General features: G+C 35.7%; 3 protein-coding genes across 3 annotated transcripts in view; 1 reads left to right on the top strand and 2 right to left on the bottom strand.

Annotated features, from left to right (window-relative positions):
- LOC106311793 overlaps positions 1–938 on the bottom strand; it is a 1,522-nt gene extending 584 nt beyond the window's left edge. The window contains exons 1-3 of the mRNA XM_013749088.1: positions 783–938; positions 538–626; positions 1–160 (exon numbers count right to left, since the gene is read on the bottom strand). Of these exons, the coding sequence (XP_013604542.1) occupies positions 10–160; positions 538–626; positions 783–809 (267 nt within the window). The 5' untranslated portion in view covers positions 810–938 and the 3' untranslated portion in view covers positions 1–9. The remainder of the gene's footprint in view (positions 161–537; positions 627–782) is intronic.
- A 1,162-nt stretch (positions 939–2,100) lies between these two features.
- LOC106311792 (luc7-like protein 3) lies at positions 2,101–4,348 on the bottom strand. The gene is made up of 6 exons (XM_013749087.1): positions 3,748–4,348; positions 3,450–3,501; positions 2,825–2,908; positions 2,675–2,739; positions 2,407–2,574; positions 2,101–2,294 (listed from the first exon to the last, which is right to left on the bottom strand). The coding sequence occupies exons 1-6, from the start codon at positions 4,255–4,257 to the stop codon at positions 2,244–2,246; spliced, it is 930 nt and encodes a 309-aa protein (XP_013604541.1). The 5' UTR covers positions 4,258–4,348; the 3' UTR covers positions 2,101–2,243.
- A 2,250-nt stretch (positions 4,349–6,598) lies between these two features.
- On the top strand, positions 6,599–8,769 carry LOC106308235 (two-component response regulator ARR5). Its single transcript, XM_013745377.1, has 5 exons — positions 6,599–7,045; positions 7,132–7,208; positions 7,289–7,366; positions 7,466–7,536; positions 8,292–8,769. Exons 1-5 carry the CDS (start codon positions 6,895–6,897, stop codon positions 8,464–8,466), a joined length of 552 nt encoding a protein of 183 aa, XP_013600831.1. The 5' UTR covers positions 6,599–6,894; the 3' UTR covers positions 8,467–8,769.
- The last annotated feature ends 4,907 nt before the right edge of the window (positions 8,770–13,676 follow it).

Raw genomic sequence — 13,676 nt, 5'->3', positions numbered from 1 at the left:
GGGGGTCGTTCAGTATTTAGGATCAGTGAAGAATTTGTTGATGCCAGGCATGATCTCAGGGTGCTTGTTGCGAACGTACTTCCTCAGGAAGTTCTCCTTGTACTTCTCTCCCTCTGCATGGTTATCCAATACCCCAGCAGCCCTATTCTCCTTTGTACATCTGGTTGTGAAATTCACAAGAAAGAAGACAACTTTAGAACACCAATACAACATCTCTGCTTTGAATTTTTCTAGTTTGTTCTCTTATAAGCAGAGCATAATATAATATATAACACCGGATTAAAGGACCGGTTCCCAATCAAAAGTCTTAGCAAACTCCTCCATGTATCATATAATAAGACGAACCAACATTTGAATGAAGAAATGATTTCTCCTATTTTATAGAACTTGGGCAGAGTTTTTATTCTGGCATAGAGATTAAACGACGTCATTCTTAGATTGAACGATATCTTTATGCGGATACACACACACACAACAAGAGGGAGAGACAAATATGTTGGTCGGACCTAAGACAGAAAAGGAGGAGACAAGACAAACCTGACTTCAGGATTGCCGGTGATGTTTCTGATCAAAGAAAACGCGCAGATACCCACCGCAACTCCCGTGGCCGCGAACAACGGATACACCTGAATAGGTAGGGGAAACAACAAAACACGTTTTCAACCTGAGACAATCAGATCTTAGAAGAAATACTCTTAATCATCCAGATCTACGCCTATATTACACTTGGAAATAAGAATGGAAAACGGCAGTCAAAGATTATGAAAGATCGATAAGAGTACCTCGGGTCTCAACCAACGGCTCGACATTGGAATCGCAGATAAGAAGATGTCCGATCGAGATAGATTACAAGAGGAAGACGGCTTCTCTGAGAATGAATGTTGAGTTTAGACGAGACCCCACAAGGGCTTTTATTTGACTTTCTTTATTAGTTGTTTTTTTTTTTTTTTACGTTTCTTTCGGGTGAGTGTTGTAAGAAACAAATTAGTTAATTATTTCTTTTTTTTTCCTGTAAATTCGACACTATTTTCTGATTGGCAGCGTGGCGTCCAGCTTGAATCCAATGAATTATTGACATCTGTCCTTTTAGTGTCTCGAGGTACGGTTTCTTGACGCGCTCCTATAATGATGGCAAGTTGCAGCAAATGCCAAATGGGCAAGTTGTAAGATTCTCTTATCTTCTGCTTATTTTATTAACTGGAAACATTTTTGCGAGTTTGCTCAAAAAAAAAATATATATTATATTTTGCGAGTTATTTTTGGCAGTTATGCTTGTGTACGATTTTCTCAATTCCTGAAAATTCGGTTTATTTTATTGTATCAGATAATGGGAAGAATCATTTGATTTTACACTCAAATTTTGAAGTTTCTTGCTATATACTCCATCCGTTCCTTAAAGTTACATATTTTGGATTTTTCACACATTTTAATAAAACACATTAAATTTGCATACATTTTTGTGTTTATCTTTTTTCTATAATTTTAAACCAATAAAAATTCAATTAGTGCAATTAAGTTTTTTGAAATTTGCATTTGTTAATAAAACATACATTGAAAATGTAAAAAATAGATCTTTTTGAAACAAAATTTTTCTCTAGAATATGTAACTTTAATGAACAGAAGGAGTATGATGTTTACTTTTATTTTATTTTGACTATACTCTAATATCAGTTTATCATGTTTGTTTTCATATATTTGTATTTGTTAAAAATTGATGTATTTGTGCGTCAAAAAAAAGAAAAAAAAAAGATGTATTTGTGCGTCCATTTTTAGCTATTTCTTAATGATATAAAGAGAAGTTTGTGCGGCCAATCATAAATGTCAATAACTATTACTTTATTTTTTACCAAACATTCAAATATGTGTTCAGATGAGGCCGTTAGACATATAGTATTTTTTACCGAACATTCAAATCTGTGTTCAGGTGACGCAGTTAGACATGCAATTAGACGAATTTTCTATATAATTTTTTTCATAATTGTAATATCAACGTTAAAAAAAGAATAGTGTAATGTCTCTCATAAATAATGCTAGAAAATTAGACGATTTACATTTTCATATTATACTTTCCCATTTTTATCATATAAATCACAAAATAAAAAGACAGGAAGTAGTTTCGAAGTTTCAAATAAAATCCTCTTTAATCACATCAACAAAATTTCTATTAAATAAGAGAAATTCAACAATACAGAGGACCAACTCATCTATAAACTACTAAAGTGTTTCTTGACTTTCACTGGGATTCATGACTTGCGAGCTCGGTCACGCCAAGATCCTTGCTGTTTTGCAAGTACCTATAACCACCCCAAAAATATGAGATTTTTACAAGTTTATGCACGTACTGCAAGTGGAGCTCCAAGGATCGATTGGTTTTGGAGCAAAAGAATGAAAACAGAGAGCTTTTACCTTTTCGCTAACAAGACTTACGGCGCCACTGTTGTTTTCTCCTTCAATGTCCTCCACATTAGTTGTCTCTGTAACATCATCCTCGTTGTTACCAATAAGAGTTTGACCTGTGGGTGCTCCAAACATGGCTTCATCGTGGGCATCTTTAAGTTGCTCTTCCCTTCTCGACTGCAAATTGATTATAAACCATATAAATTATCTGAAGGTGTGATTGTTGTTGAAAATGATTATATACCGAGTGACGATGAAAGATAATGACTCATCACACCTCGACGGCGTTAAACCTAAAGCTCTGTCCCATGCGTTTCACTAAGGCAGCGTCATCATCCGTACCTGCATAATCATACGAAGATTTTTTTTTATCTCTATTTGTACAGCGAATCAAGGAGTAAAAATAGAAATTCACAAGAGAACTGACCTTCTACTTCCTCATCATCAAGTGGAGCATCTTTGTCAAAATCAAATCGTTCCCATCCTGCACCCTTAGTGGTATCTTTCTCAGCTGCAATTCAAGCAAGAAAATTAGTTTCAACTTCAAGAGAGGAAATAAACATGAGCTGATATAAACGTTTTCACAAGGTCAGGGATGCGAGGAATCACACTTTAAGGACAGACAGAGTATTTCTTTTCTTATTCTTTTATCAGTCACCATGAAGTTCCTCTTTATATAATAGTAAATAAATCAAAATATAGACGATCTATCTCCAGGAAAGGGTTTGTCCCAATCCTCCTTATATCCTAACCAGAACCGTAGACAAGTCGATAATACCCGAAAGCAGTGTCCTACCTCCATTAAAATACATGAGAAACAAACCAACTTTAAGGCTACAAGGCTAATTACAATAGTCTTACACTAGAGTAATGAGAAACCTTATCCGCATAATCAAGGCCAAGACGTTACGTGCCAAAACACATCCCACCATTTAACAGTAACATTCCAAAGATACTTAAAAGATGTTGTCTGGGGGATCAGATGGGAGGTGCTAGGAGCATGGACAGCAGAATCATTGCAATCTATCTAATGGGACCACCGAGTAACTTACCAGTTTCATCAAGCTGGAGCTTCATCTTGGCCTTCACTTTTTCAGAAGCTGACTAATCAAGAAAACAACACAAGAAACCCTTAGTAAATCAAAATCAATGTCAATGAGTATCAAACGCAAAGCAACCGACAAGAACAATACAGAATCCAAATCTACAAACAGATAAAGGAACTCCAGAAGACTAGTTGTAGCAAAAAGGAGTTCATATGGGTTTATCTTAAAACATAAAAGGCACTTAAAATGATGTCACAACTCCAAACTCAATTCTAATGAGGAAGCTGAATGAGAGAGAGTATACCATATCATCGTAGCCTTTGATTAAGCGCGAGTAATCAATCTTCTCCTTGGCATCTTCTCTCCTCCTTGCTCTTCTATCATCTTCGCTCCTCCTTCGTTCCCTCCTCGGCGACGAACTCCTACTCCGGCTCCTGCTCCTCCGCCTCCGTCTCTCTCTGTCCCCATACCCCCTACGTCTCTCATCCCTCTCTCTACTCCGATAACGACGCCGATCGCTCGATTCTCTGTAGCTCTTCTCGGAAACCCTAGAGTGATGCTGATCTTCAGGTTTATTCTTCTTCTTCAACTTATCTCTGATAGATCGGATATCAGAATCGTTCTCGGTGAGTTTAGGGTTGGAAGAAGCTTTGACGAACTGGTTGAGAAAAGAAGAGGAGGATGCGATCGCTGAGCTTCTCTCCGGAACCGCGTCGTTCCCGGAGGAAAAGCCGAGGCCTTGCTTGAAACGAGCTGCTCCTTCGCCTTTGCGCGTGAGCTCGTCGTAGTACGCCGCCGCTTTCTCCTCTTCCATAACCTAACCGCCTCCCTTCGATTGTATCCTCGACAGTGTTTTTTTTTTTTCCTTCTCCCTTTCGATTGTGCCGCTTTGTTGCTCAAAAAAAGAAAGATGACTTTTAATTTTAATTATCCGTTTGTTACGTTGTTATTTTTTTTTGTTTAAACAAAGCTTCTTAGATAAATTAATTACTCTCTATCCACATTCAGCAAAAGTTCAATACAAACTGATAACAAAGCCATAACGGCCAAATGAAATGTTGCTACAATAGCCAAGCTTGATACAAATGGTAGAAAGCAAACATTACACATATTCCACACAAAAAAAAAGCGGTGAAAAGTCCTCTAAACTCGACATCAATAGCCAATAGTGGTGAGGAATGTGATGATGATAGTTATGATATTAGAGATCACATACGATGCTACGGTGCCTAAGATTGCCATATAACCTGGGATGTCTTCCAAGAAGACTCTCATCAAGACACAACCTTCTTCAAAGCGAAGGTATTAACACGGACACATAATGTACACATGACCAGGGGGAGACTTCAAGAACGTTCAAAAACAGACAACTCATGTCACAAAGAGATAACATTTGATCAAGGCCATAAACCTTTCACCATCAGGTCTTAGTCTTGCCACTTCTCTACTCTCTTCTTGGACCATTTGTGGTGCAGCATGCAAACTAAATAATCAGCTCAATCTAGGAATTCGAAGAACCACGCTAGAGAATCGCTTCCCATAATCAAAGGATTTAAAGAACCATGCTTGAGACCGGCTTCTTGTAAGACGGATTGAATTGAGTCTATACAAGGAATATAGTCAAATTTATTAAATTATCAAAAACTGTTTTCTATGAAAGAATACAAAGATTATAAATAAGACTTCTAATCTAGGGTTTTGAATATAAATAAAAGGAAAATATCAATTTAATAAAAAAAAATGAAAACTATTAGAATCCGAAAATTTAATCGTATTATCTCTTTTCTTGTTTTTCAAGCATGATGCGGCTTCATCAATTTGGAACCTTTGGCTTTGGATAGCTAGAAACAGACCACTTTTTGAAAATAACCTCTTTTAAGTGATAAAAAGACAATGGTGGATGCAAAAGATTAGAAAACAATTAATTCTATCACCAAAAGCCTTTTCTCGTGGCCAAAACTCCACCAGTTGCTTATGTTAGGAATTTTCTGACTTGTTAGATATATTGAATGTGGAATGATACATTAAAATGTGGAGGTTTTGGGTGGGTTATTCGAGGAATCGATGAATAACTTAGTTTTAGCAGTCGAAGCTTTAGCGGTACGGAAACTCTTCGATCAGAAAAGACGGTTGGATTTTCAAATTCTCAAAAACTTTCTGACTTGGACGTCCTTGTCTCTCACATGTGTTCAGGGTAAGAGCTGAACGAGACTGCAAGTATTCTCCACATTATTAGTAATTTGCTAATTTCTTCACTCTTTTATCTTCTAATTTTATTCTACTCACAACAAATTGTTTAGCCGATGCACTTGCGAAGAATGCTCTAGCTAAACTCTTTTTCAATCACTCTCCTTTGAGTGTTTATAAAATGGACGCAGGACGCTTTGACCTACAAATGTTTGTTGAACTTTCTAACTTTTTTGAGAAAGCATGCATGCCCTTGGTGCTCCTAATGGTCCTAACCATTTTATGTGGCGCAAACTCGTTTCTCCATCAGTCAAACCTCATATTTCAACATTTATATGAATTTAATATATATATTCAAATAATCATGATACATGTATATAGATATATTTGTATCTTTAAATGTTAATTTTAGATAGTGTATGTTTAATTCTATAATTTGTAGTACTTTATAAGCGTTAATTGATTGAATAACGCCAAATTTGAATTCAAATTGGAAGACCATTAACTAAATAACAGACTATATTTTTGACTAAACTTCCTAATCATTGATTCATTTAAGACACCATTGTTATTCTAATAATAAAATCACCGAAAAGCAGTTAATTAGCTCAAAACACATGCAGCAAAAAAATAAAACTTGATTACTTTGCTTGCAAGCTTAATGGCAAAGGCTTTATTACAGTACATGCTATTTATGAATTAATATTCAATTTTGTACATTCTTTCAAACGGAAGATTCGAGAAATTATTTTTATCAGAAATGTACAAATACAAATACAAATACAAAATCAAAGTTGCATGATCCGAACAATAATCGAGAGAGATCGTCCTGATACGATTTCCAATTCGATCGTCTTTTTTCTGCCCTTCCAGATATCCAAAGATTACTTTCACCACTCAGGATATTATTTGACTATTCTTAGAAAAACAATAATATAAAAACTCAAATCACTTTTGATTTTATTTTGCCCGAAAACTTTATTGCCAAGGATTTCATTTTATTTTATATATGGTTTTGCCAGATTTGAATATGACTCTTTGGAAACAGAATAAACAAATAATTTTCTACGTACATGCAAAATCTCCCAGATATGCAAAGATCTCTCTCGATATCATAATTTCCCTCTCTTTTTTCCTTTTTCCACTCTTCCTTATAAATCCCTAACCTCCACTCCAAATCCTCCATCACGTTTGCAAAATCATATATACACTCATATTCTCTCTCCCTATCTGTTGAGATCCTTTGTTTCCAGAGATCGTTGATATGGCGGAGGTTATGCGTTCTGAGACGTTAAACATATCCAACAACACTTCTTCCTTAGCATCGCCGGAGCTTCTTCATGTTCTCGCCGTTGACGATAGCATCGTCGATCGGAAGTTCATCGAACGGCTACTCAGAGTCTCTTCGTGTAAAGGTAAACCGCCATGTTTCGGTTCAACGTTTTCGTTTTGTAGAATCATGTTCGAAATCTGACAGTGTGTTTTTTTGTTAATTATTCAGTTACTGTTGTCGATAGCGCGACAAGAGCTTTGCAATACCTTGGATTAGATGGAGACAACAACTCAGTTGGATTTGAGGTAATAGATCTGATGATAGCAGTCTTTTTTATTTTCTTCTTAAAAATCCTTTCCGTACTGAAGATTTTCAAAATTTTCAGGATCTCAAGATTAATCTGATAATGACGGATTACTCTATGCCTGGGATGACTGGATACGAACTACTCAAGAAGATCAAAGTATGTTTATCTAATTTGTTTCATTCAATCGATCTCATATCAGCAAATACAATGAAAGTTTTGTACTAATTTGTTTTATGAAATTTGATTTTTTTATAGGAATCATCAGCTTTCAGAGAAATTCCAGTTGTCATTATGTCCTCAGAGAACATCTTGCCTCGTATTGAAAGGTATGTTCTGTTTTCCTGTTATCTTAATCACGATCCTTAATCTTTGTTTAAGTTCATAATCATGTAAGATTATGAATTACCAGTAATAGTAATTCTATTAGACTTTGTGCATTTATTACTTCAGGAGATTCGGATGATTAAAAGGGTTTTGTGTAGGGTAACTTTTAAGTAATCAAACTACTATACTTTGGAGTTTTTTTTTTTAAATACAGTTAGCCGATATGTATTGACCAAATTACATTGTTTATAATCAATCGTATGAGAATTGCATGATAAAAGTATTATTACTTTAACTATCATGGGCAACTGTGGGGGTGATCGAGCTAAGATTTGGTGTTGCTTTCGTGGGTCCTTTAACAAAATTTTCTAGAGGATATTAGGAATATATAATAAGTAATAAATTGTTTCTTGTGTCCACCAAATAAGTGAAGAATAATCCATCATAGGTTAAGCAATATCTTCTCTTGAGATTTGATTCTGTTGCCGGGGATGTGTTAATAACCCCAAAACTGTATAATACTATGCTTTTGATATGTTTTTTTCGTAATCTTTGGTAGGGTCATTTATAAATCTCATCCTCGTGTTAGACACCCCACATGCTTTTTGCTTATTATTAAAAAACCATCATTTACCAAAAAATAAGTCTAGTAATGTGATTGCCTATTATTATTATGAGCTGGCCATTTTGTGGATCCAAAGCTATCATCTTTGTGGAATACGATCACTGATATTTGATTCTCTATTTGTGGATTCAGATGTCTCGAAGAAGGTGCTGAAGATTTCTTACTGAAGCCTGTGAAATTGGCTGATGTGAAAAGATTAAGAGATTCTTTGCTGAAAGCTGAGGAACGAGTTTTCAAGAACATTATGCACAAAAGAGAGCTAGAAGCTAATGATATCTTCTCACAGCTAAAACGCGCAAAGATCTGAGTTTTTCTTTTCATATTCCATGATATGATCTTACAAAAGCTCCTGTATAAAAGGCTCAAAACGATTCACACACACTTACGCATGTTCTGATTCTTTCGGCTTACGTTTTTGGAACTTTAACAGCCTTTTTGCTGATAGAACCAGTGAGGACTGATGAAGGTTTTTCTCTCATTAAATAGAAATGTAAATTTTAGACCGAAGAAAATTGAGATTCATTAGAGATTACATACATTTTTTTTTTGTTTCTTTGCATTAGATATGTACAATGTTGTTAATCGTGGAAATTTACTACTAGGAACTTTGTGCTTTTTGGGCCTTCACTTTACGTGGAAAAAGCGTTATTTACTTATGAGTTATTATGACACACCCAAATAAAAATATATGATATTGTCGAGAAAACTTAAAGTAATGATTTAGAAATGGATTAGTACCAACTTGCATTACATAAAGTCAAGATAACCTTTAGAAGTCGGCTTGTTAGATTAGGTTTCGTTTCCGGGAGATGGAGGCTTCTACATATCCATCGCCGCCGGCTTTGTTTTCGAGAGGTGGAGGTTTCTTCAGCTCTGCTTTTGTCGGCTTTAGTCTCTGGGGGGTGAAGGTGTTCTTTGCCTTGCATCGCCGGCTCTTGGTTCCCTAGTTCCGTTTTAGGGTTTTTTTATTTTTGGTTTTGCGATTTCGGGTTGGTTTTGATGGAGGAGCTCGCGTCGGAGGACGATTGACGCTCTCCGGTGGCATTTGGTGATGGTTTGAGCGAAACCTTCTTCTCGGTGTTGGTGATTAATGGTGGCAGATGAGATCTCGTCCTTGCGATTGATGCTCTCCGATAATAGAATCTCCGGTTTTGAAGGCGTTTGCGGTGAAGATGATGTGGAGCTGACGAGCTCTGGTGTGTACCGGTGGATCGATCGATGGATATTTCACCGGGGGTTTTGCTTGATGCGGGGGGTTGTCGTGGCTCGTAGCGGTGGTTCACGAGAGCGGCGGCACCCTTTTCGGTTTCTAGGGTTTCTTTAGTTGGGCTTTTGGGCCTTTGTTTGTGTTTTTAGGTTGCCCTTAGTGGCTGGGCCTTGTATCTGTTGGGCTTGTCCCATTAATTAATGAAATTATTGATGTAAAAAAAAGTCAAGATAACCTTTTATCTAATTAAATTAAAATGTAAACATGGTACGAGTCCAGCGAGATAAATATATATTATAATAGTTGAGTTTTTGCTCACTACTTAGCGTGCCACGTCAGCGTTTTGTGGACCCCATTTTTAAAAAGTGTGAAAAAATATCAAGCACATGGCTCGAACCCGGGTTATTGAGATATAAACACCAACATTTATACCACTAAGCTAAATGATACTTTGTACATCGATGGTCGAACCTAATATATATTTATGAAGTTTGGAAGCCTTTGCTTCTTCAGCTTCCTCCGAGGGTCGGGCTTACAAGTGTATTATGAGTTTCATTTTTAAATAGGATTCATCACGTTATATGAAAAAAAAAAGCTCAAGTTTGCAACAATTATAGTTTTCCCATATTGCAAACTGTCGTCGTTTAACATGAGTTTGAGTTCTTTTCATCATTGTCTCAAATAAGTCTAAATTACATAGTTGCGACGTGTGTTTGTTCGTAATATATTTTTTCACTGGTGAACTCTTCATGTCCCCATCTTAAATTGCTTGATCATAAAAGTTTCTGATTTGTAGCCCCTCTGTAAACCATATATATATGATTCTCATCTTTGATGAACCCAATTTGAATCTCCACAAAACTCATTGATTCTTCTTAGCTGTAACCATCTTCTAGAAAATGTTTTTCTCTGCCTCGCCAGTTCCTCAAACCGGCTTCCCGGCGTCCATCACTCAACCTTCGAGTCTCTCGGTCTTGGTCGTAGTAGTCAGAGCATAGCTTCTGACTTCCTCCGCTTCTGGGATTCCCTGAACTTCAAGAAAGATAGGGGGTTTGTGGGAATCACGTTTCTCTTCTTTGATGAAAAGGTAAGTTAATCTTCAATCTATCACACTTATTTAACATAATTCTTTTAATTGATTTTCTGATTCTTTGTTGAATAACATTATTTGCAGATTCTATGATTTATGGATTTACTCCTGTCGAACGTGCTAATCATTAAAGGCCATCTTTGAAAGTAGGTTCCATTGTGAAAATCGATCGTTTTGAGGTTGCTAGATTCTCAAGCATGTACAAGATAACTGATCATCCATTCCTCATTTGTTTCACGTCACTAACCATTATTGATGAAGTCATCACGACTGCTCCTGAGATCAATCTCCAGTCAAGATTGGATTGTTCGACATTCTCCAAGTAATTACGAACACAAACCTAAAACTCCCAGGTATATTATAATATTGCATCTGGGTTTATATTATGTTTCGATATCATAACTGATATTTAAACTCGCAGATGTGGTTGGACGAATCTGTTCTGTCCAGGGATCTGACCTCACCAAAAAAACAACTCGAGTCGTTATCCGTCTCCTCATTGATCCGTAAGAAACAATCAACACATAATTCCCTTTATATTACTGTCTATAATGTGTTAATATCAATAATCAAAAATATTTCCTACCCAAGATTTGTGGAAGTCTATTTATCTCTCTTACTTATCAATCTAATACAGCTTAAAAGAAACAACAATAACCCAAACAAGCAAAACACTAAAAACTAGAATCCCAAAAAAGACGAATCATTAATGATTACCTCTCTTTTTGTCTAATTTTACAAATAAACTTCAAAACAAATATTACAAACCAGTCAACACAACTAAAACTCAACGACACATACATTGAGCCAGCTAAACAAATACAAACTATTCGACTAGCTATTTAACAATTTACAAACTTACTTTCGCAGATGCTTACGAAGAAGACGAAGACGACAACCAAGATCAGTGAAATTACCTAAACAAAAAAGCAGAGTAAGTTACAAACTCTGATAAATACAACTAACAATGATTTTTGTTTACATATTACCCATCAAATAAAAGAGAAACAATCACAACCACACCAGGAGATACAAGAAAAAATCCCAACATACACAAAGGCGGCAACAACATCTCCACCTGCTCACTCTTCTTGTCTTATGAAAATAGCTTACATGCTCAATGTCAACGGACCAATGCTATTGTCTTCTTATAAGAAATACATATATTTGTTTAAAACTCATTAAGTACCAAATACTAATTGTCACTCATTTTATAGTTATTTCTATAAGTCTTCATGTATTTGTTTAAAGGTCCACTAAAAGCAACAAGTTTAAACATAAGAAAATATATAACCAACATAATAAGAATAAAACAAATTATTACTTAATATACAGAACTTACACAACTAAACTGGAGAAAAAATATCCAGAAACAAGAGGTACTCTCAACAACCTTATTATAATTTATGTAATCTCAACAGTACAAGTAACAAATTAAAAAGACAAACAAACAATAAGTCTCAGTGACACAACAAGCAACATCACGAACTATATCAATCACATTATTAACACAGTTTAGTCCTTCATGAGTGGAGAACAGTGCATACACAGTTCATCATCACAACTCTAACCCTATAACAATAAAAAACTTGAAAAACAATGATCAATCCAAAACGCAAAATTTACAACTACAATAACCCTAACAAATATTGAGATAAAACAAGAACTATGTCCACAACCCCGCGCTTGCGCGGAGACAATGCCCATAGTCTATAATATAATGAGGCAGTTGCCTCATTCCTGAGGCATTTGCCTCATTCCTGAGGCGACACGTCAGCATTTTGGTGGGTCCCACTTTAAAAAGTGTGAAAAAGTGTTAAGCATGTGGCTCGAAACCGGGTTATTAAGATATAAACACCAACATTTATACCACTAAACTAAAGGATACTTTGTACATTGATGGCCGAAACTAATATATATTTATGAAGGTCAGAAACCTTTGCTTCTTTGGTTTCTCTATGGGTCGGGCCTACAAGTGTATTATGAGTTTCATTTTTAAATGAGGTTCACCACGTTAAATGAAAAAAAAACAATTATAGTTTTTCCATATTGTAAACTGTCTTCGTTTAACATGAGTTAGAGTTCTTTTCATGATTGTCTTAGACAAGTCTGAGTTACAGAGTTGCGCTGTGTGTCTGTTTGTAATCTATTTTTTCACCGGTGAACTCTTCATCTCCCCATCGTAAATCGCTTGATCTTAAATGTTCCTGATTTGTAGCCTTTCTGTAAACCCTAAATATATGATTCTCATCTTTGATGAACCCAATTTGCATCTCCACAAAACTCATTGATTCCTCTTAGCTTTAACGATCTTCTACAAAATGTTTTTCTGCCTCTCCAGTTCCTCAAACCGGCATTCCTGGCATCCGTCACTCAACCTTCGAGTCTCTCCGTGTTGGTCGTAGTAGTCAGAGCATAGCCTCTAACCTCCTCGCTTATGGGATTCCCTGAACTTCAAGAAAGACAGTGAGTTTATGGGAATCACGATTCTCTTCTTTGATGAAAAGGTAAGTTAATCTTCCATTTATCACACTTATTTAATATAATTGTTTTTAATTGATTTTCTGATTCTTTGTTAACTAATATTATTTGCAGATTCCGTGATTCATGGGTTTATTCCCTCCAGACGTGCTAATCATTACATGCCATCTTTTGAAAGTTGGTTCCATTGTGAAAGTCTATCGTTTTGAGGTTGCTCATTATGTACAAGATAATTGATAATCCATTCCTCATTCGTTTCATCTCACCAACCATTATTAATGAAGTCATCACGAGTGCTCCTGAGATCCATCTCCAATCATAATTAGACTGTTTGACAATTTCCAAGTGATTGCGAACACAAACCTAGAACTCCCAGGTATATTATCATATTGCATATGTGTTTATAATATGTTTCGTTATCATAATTGATATTTAAACTCGCAGATGTGGTTGGGCAAATTCGTTCTTTCCAATGCTCTGACCTTAGCAAAGAAACAACTCGAGTCGTTATATGTATCCTCATTGATCCGTAAGAAACAATCAACACACAATTCCCTTTATATTATTATCTATATTGTGCTAACATCAATAATCAAAAATATTTCCTACCCAAATTATGTGGTCGTCTATTTATCTCCCTTACTTATCAAACTTATTATATACAAACCTTTATTTTACAGCTTAAAAGAAACCACAACAACCCAAACAATCAAAACACCAAAAACTAGAATTCCAAAAA

Source organism: Brassica oleracea, chromosome C8 (assembly GCF_000695525.1).
Source record: "Brassica oleracea var. oleracea cultivar TO1000 chromosome C8, BOL, whole genome shotgun sequence".
NCBI lineage: Eukaryota > Viridiplantae > Streptophyta > Magnoliopsida > Brassicales > Brassicaceae > Brassica > Brassica oleracea.
The sequence above is the reverse complement of the archived record's forward strand: the minus strand, read 5'-3'. Positions and strand labels throughout refer to the sequence as shown.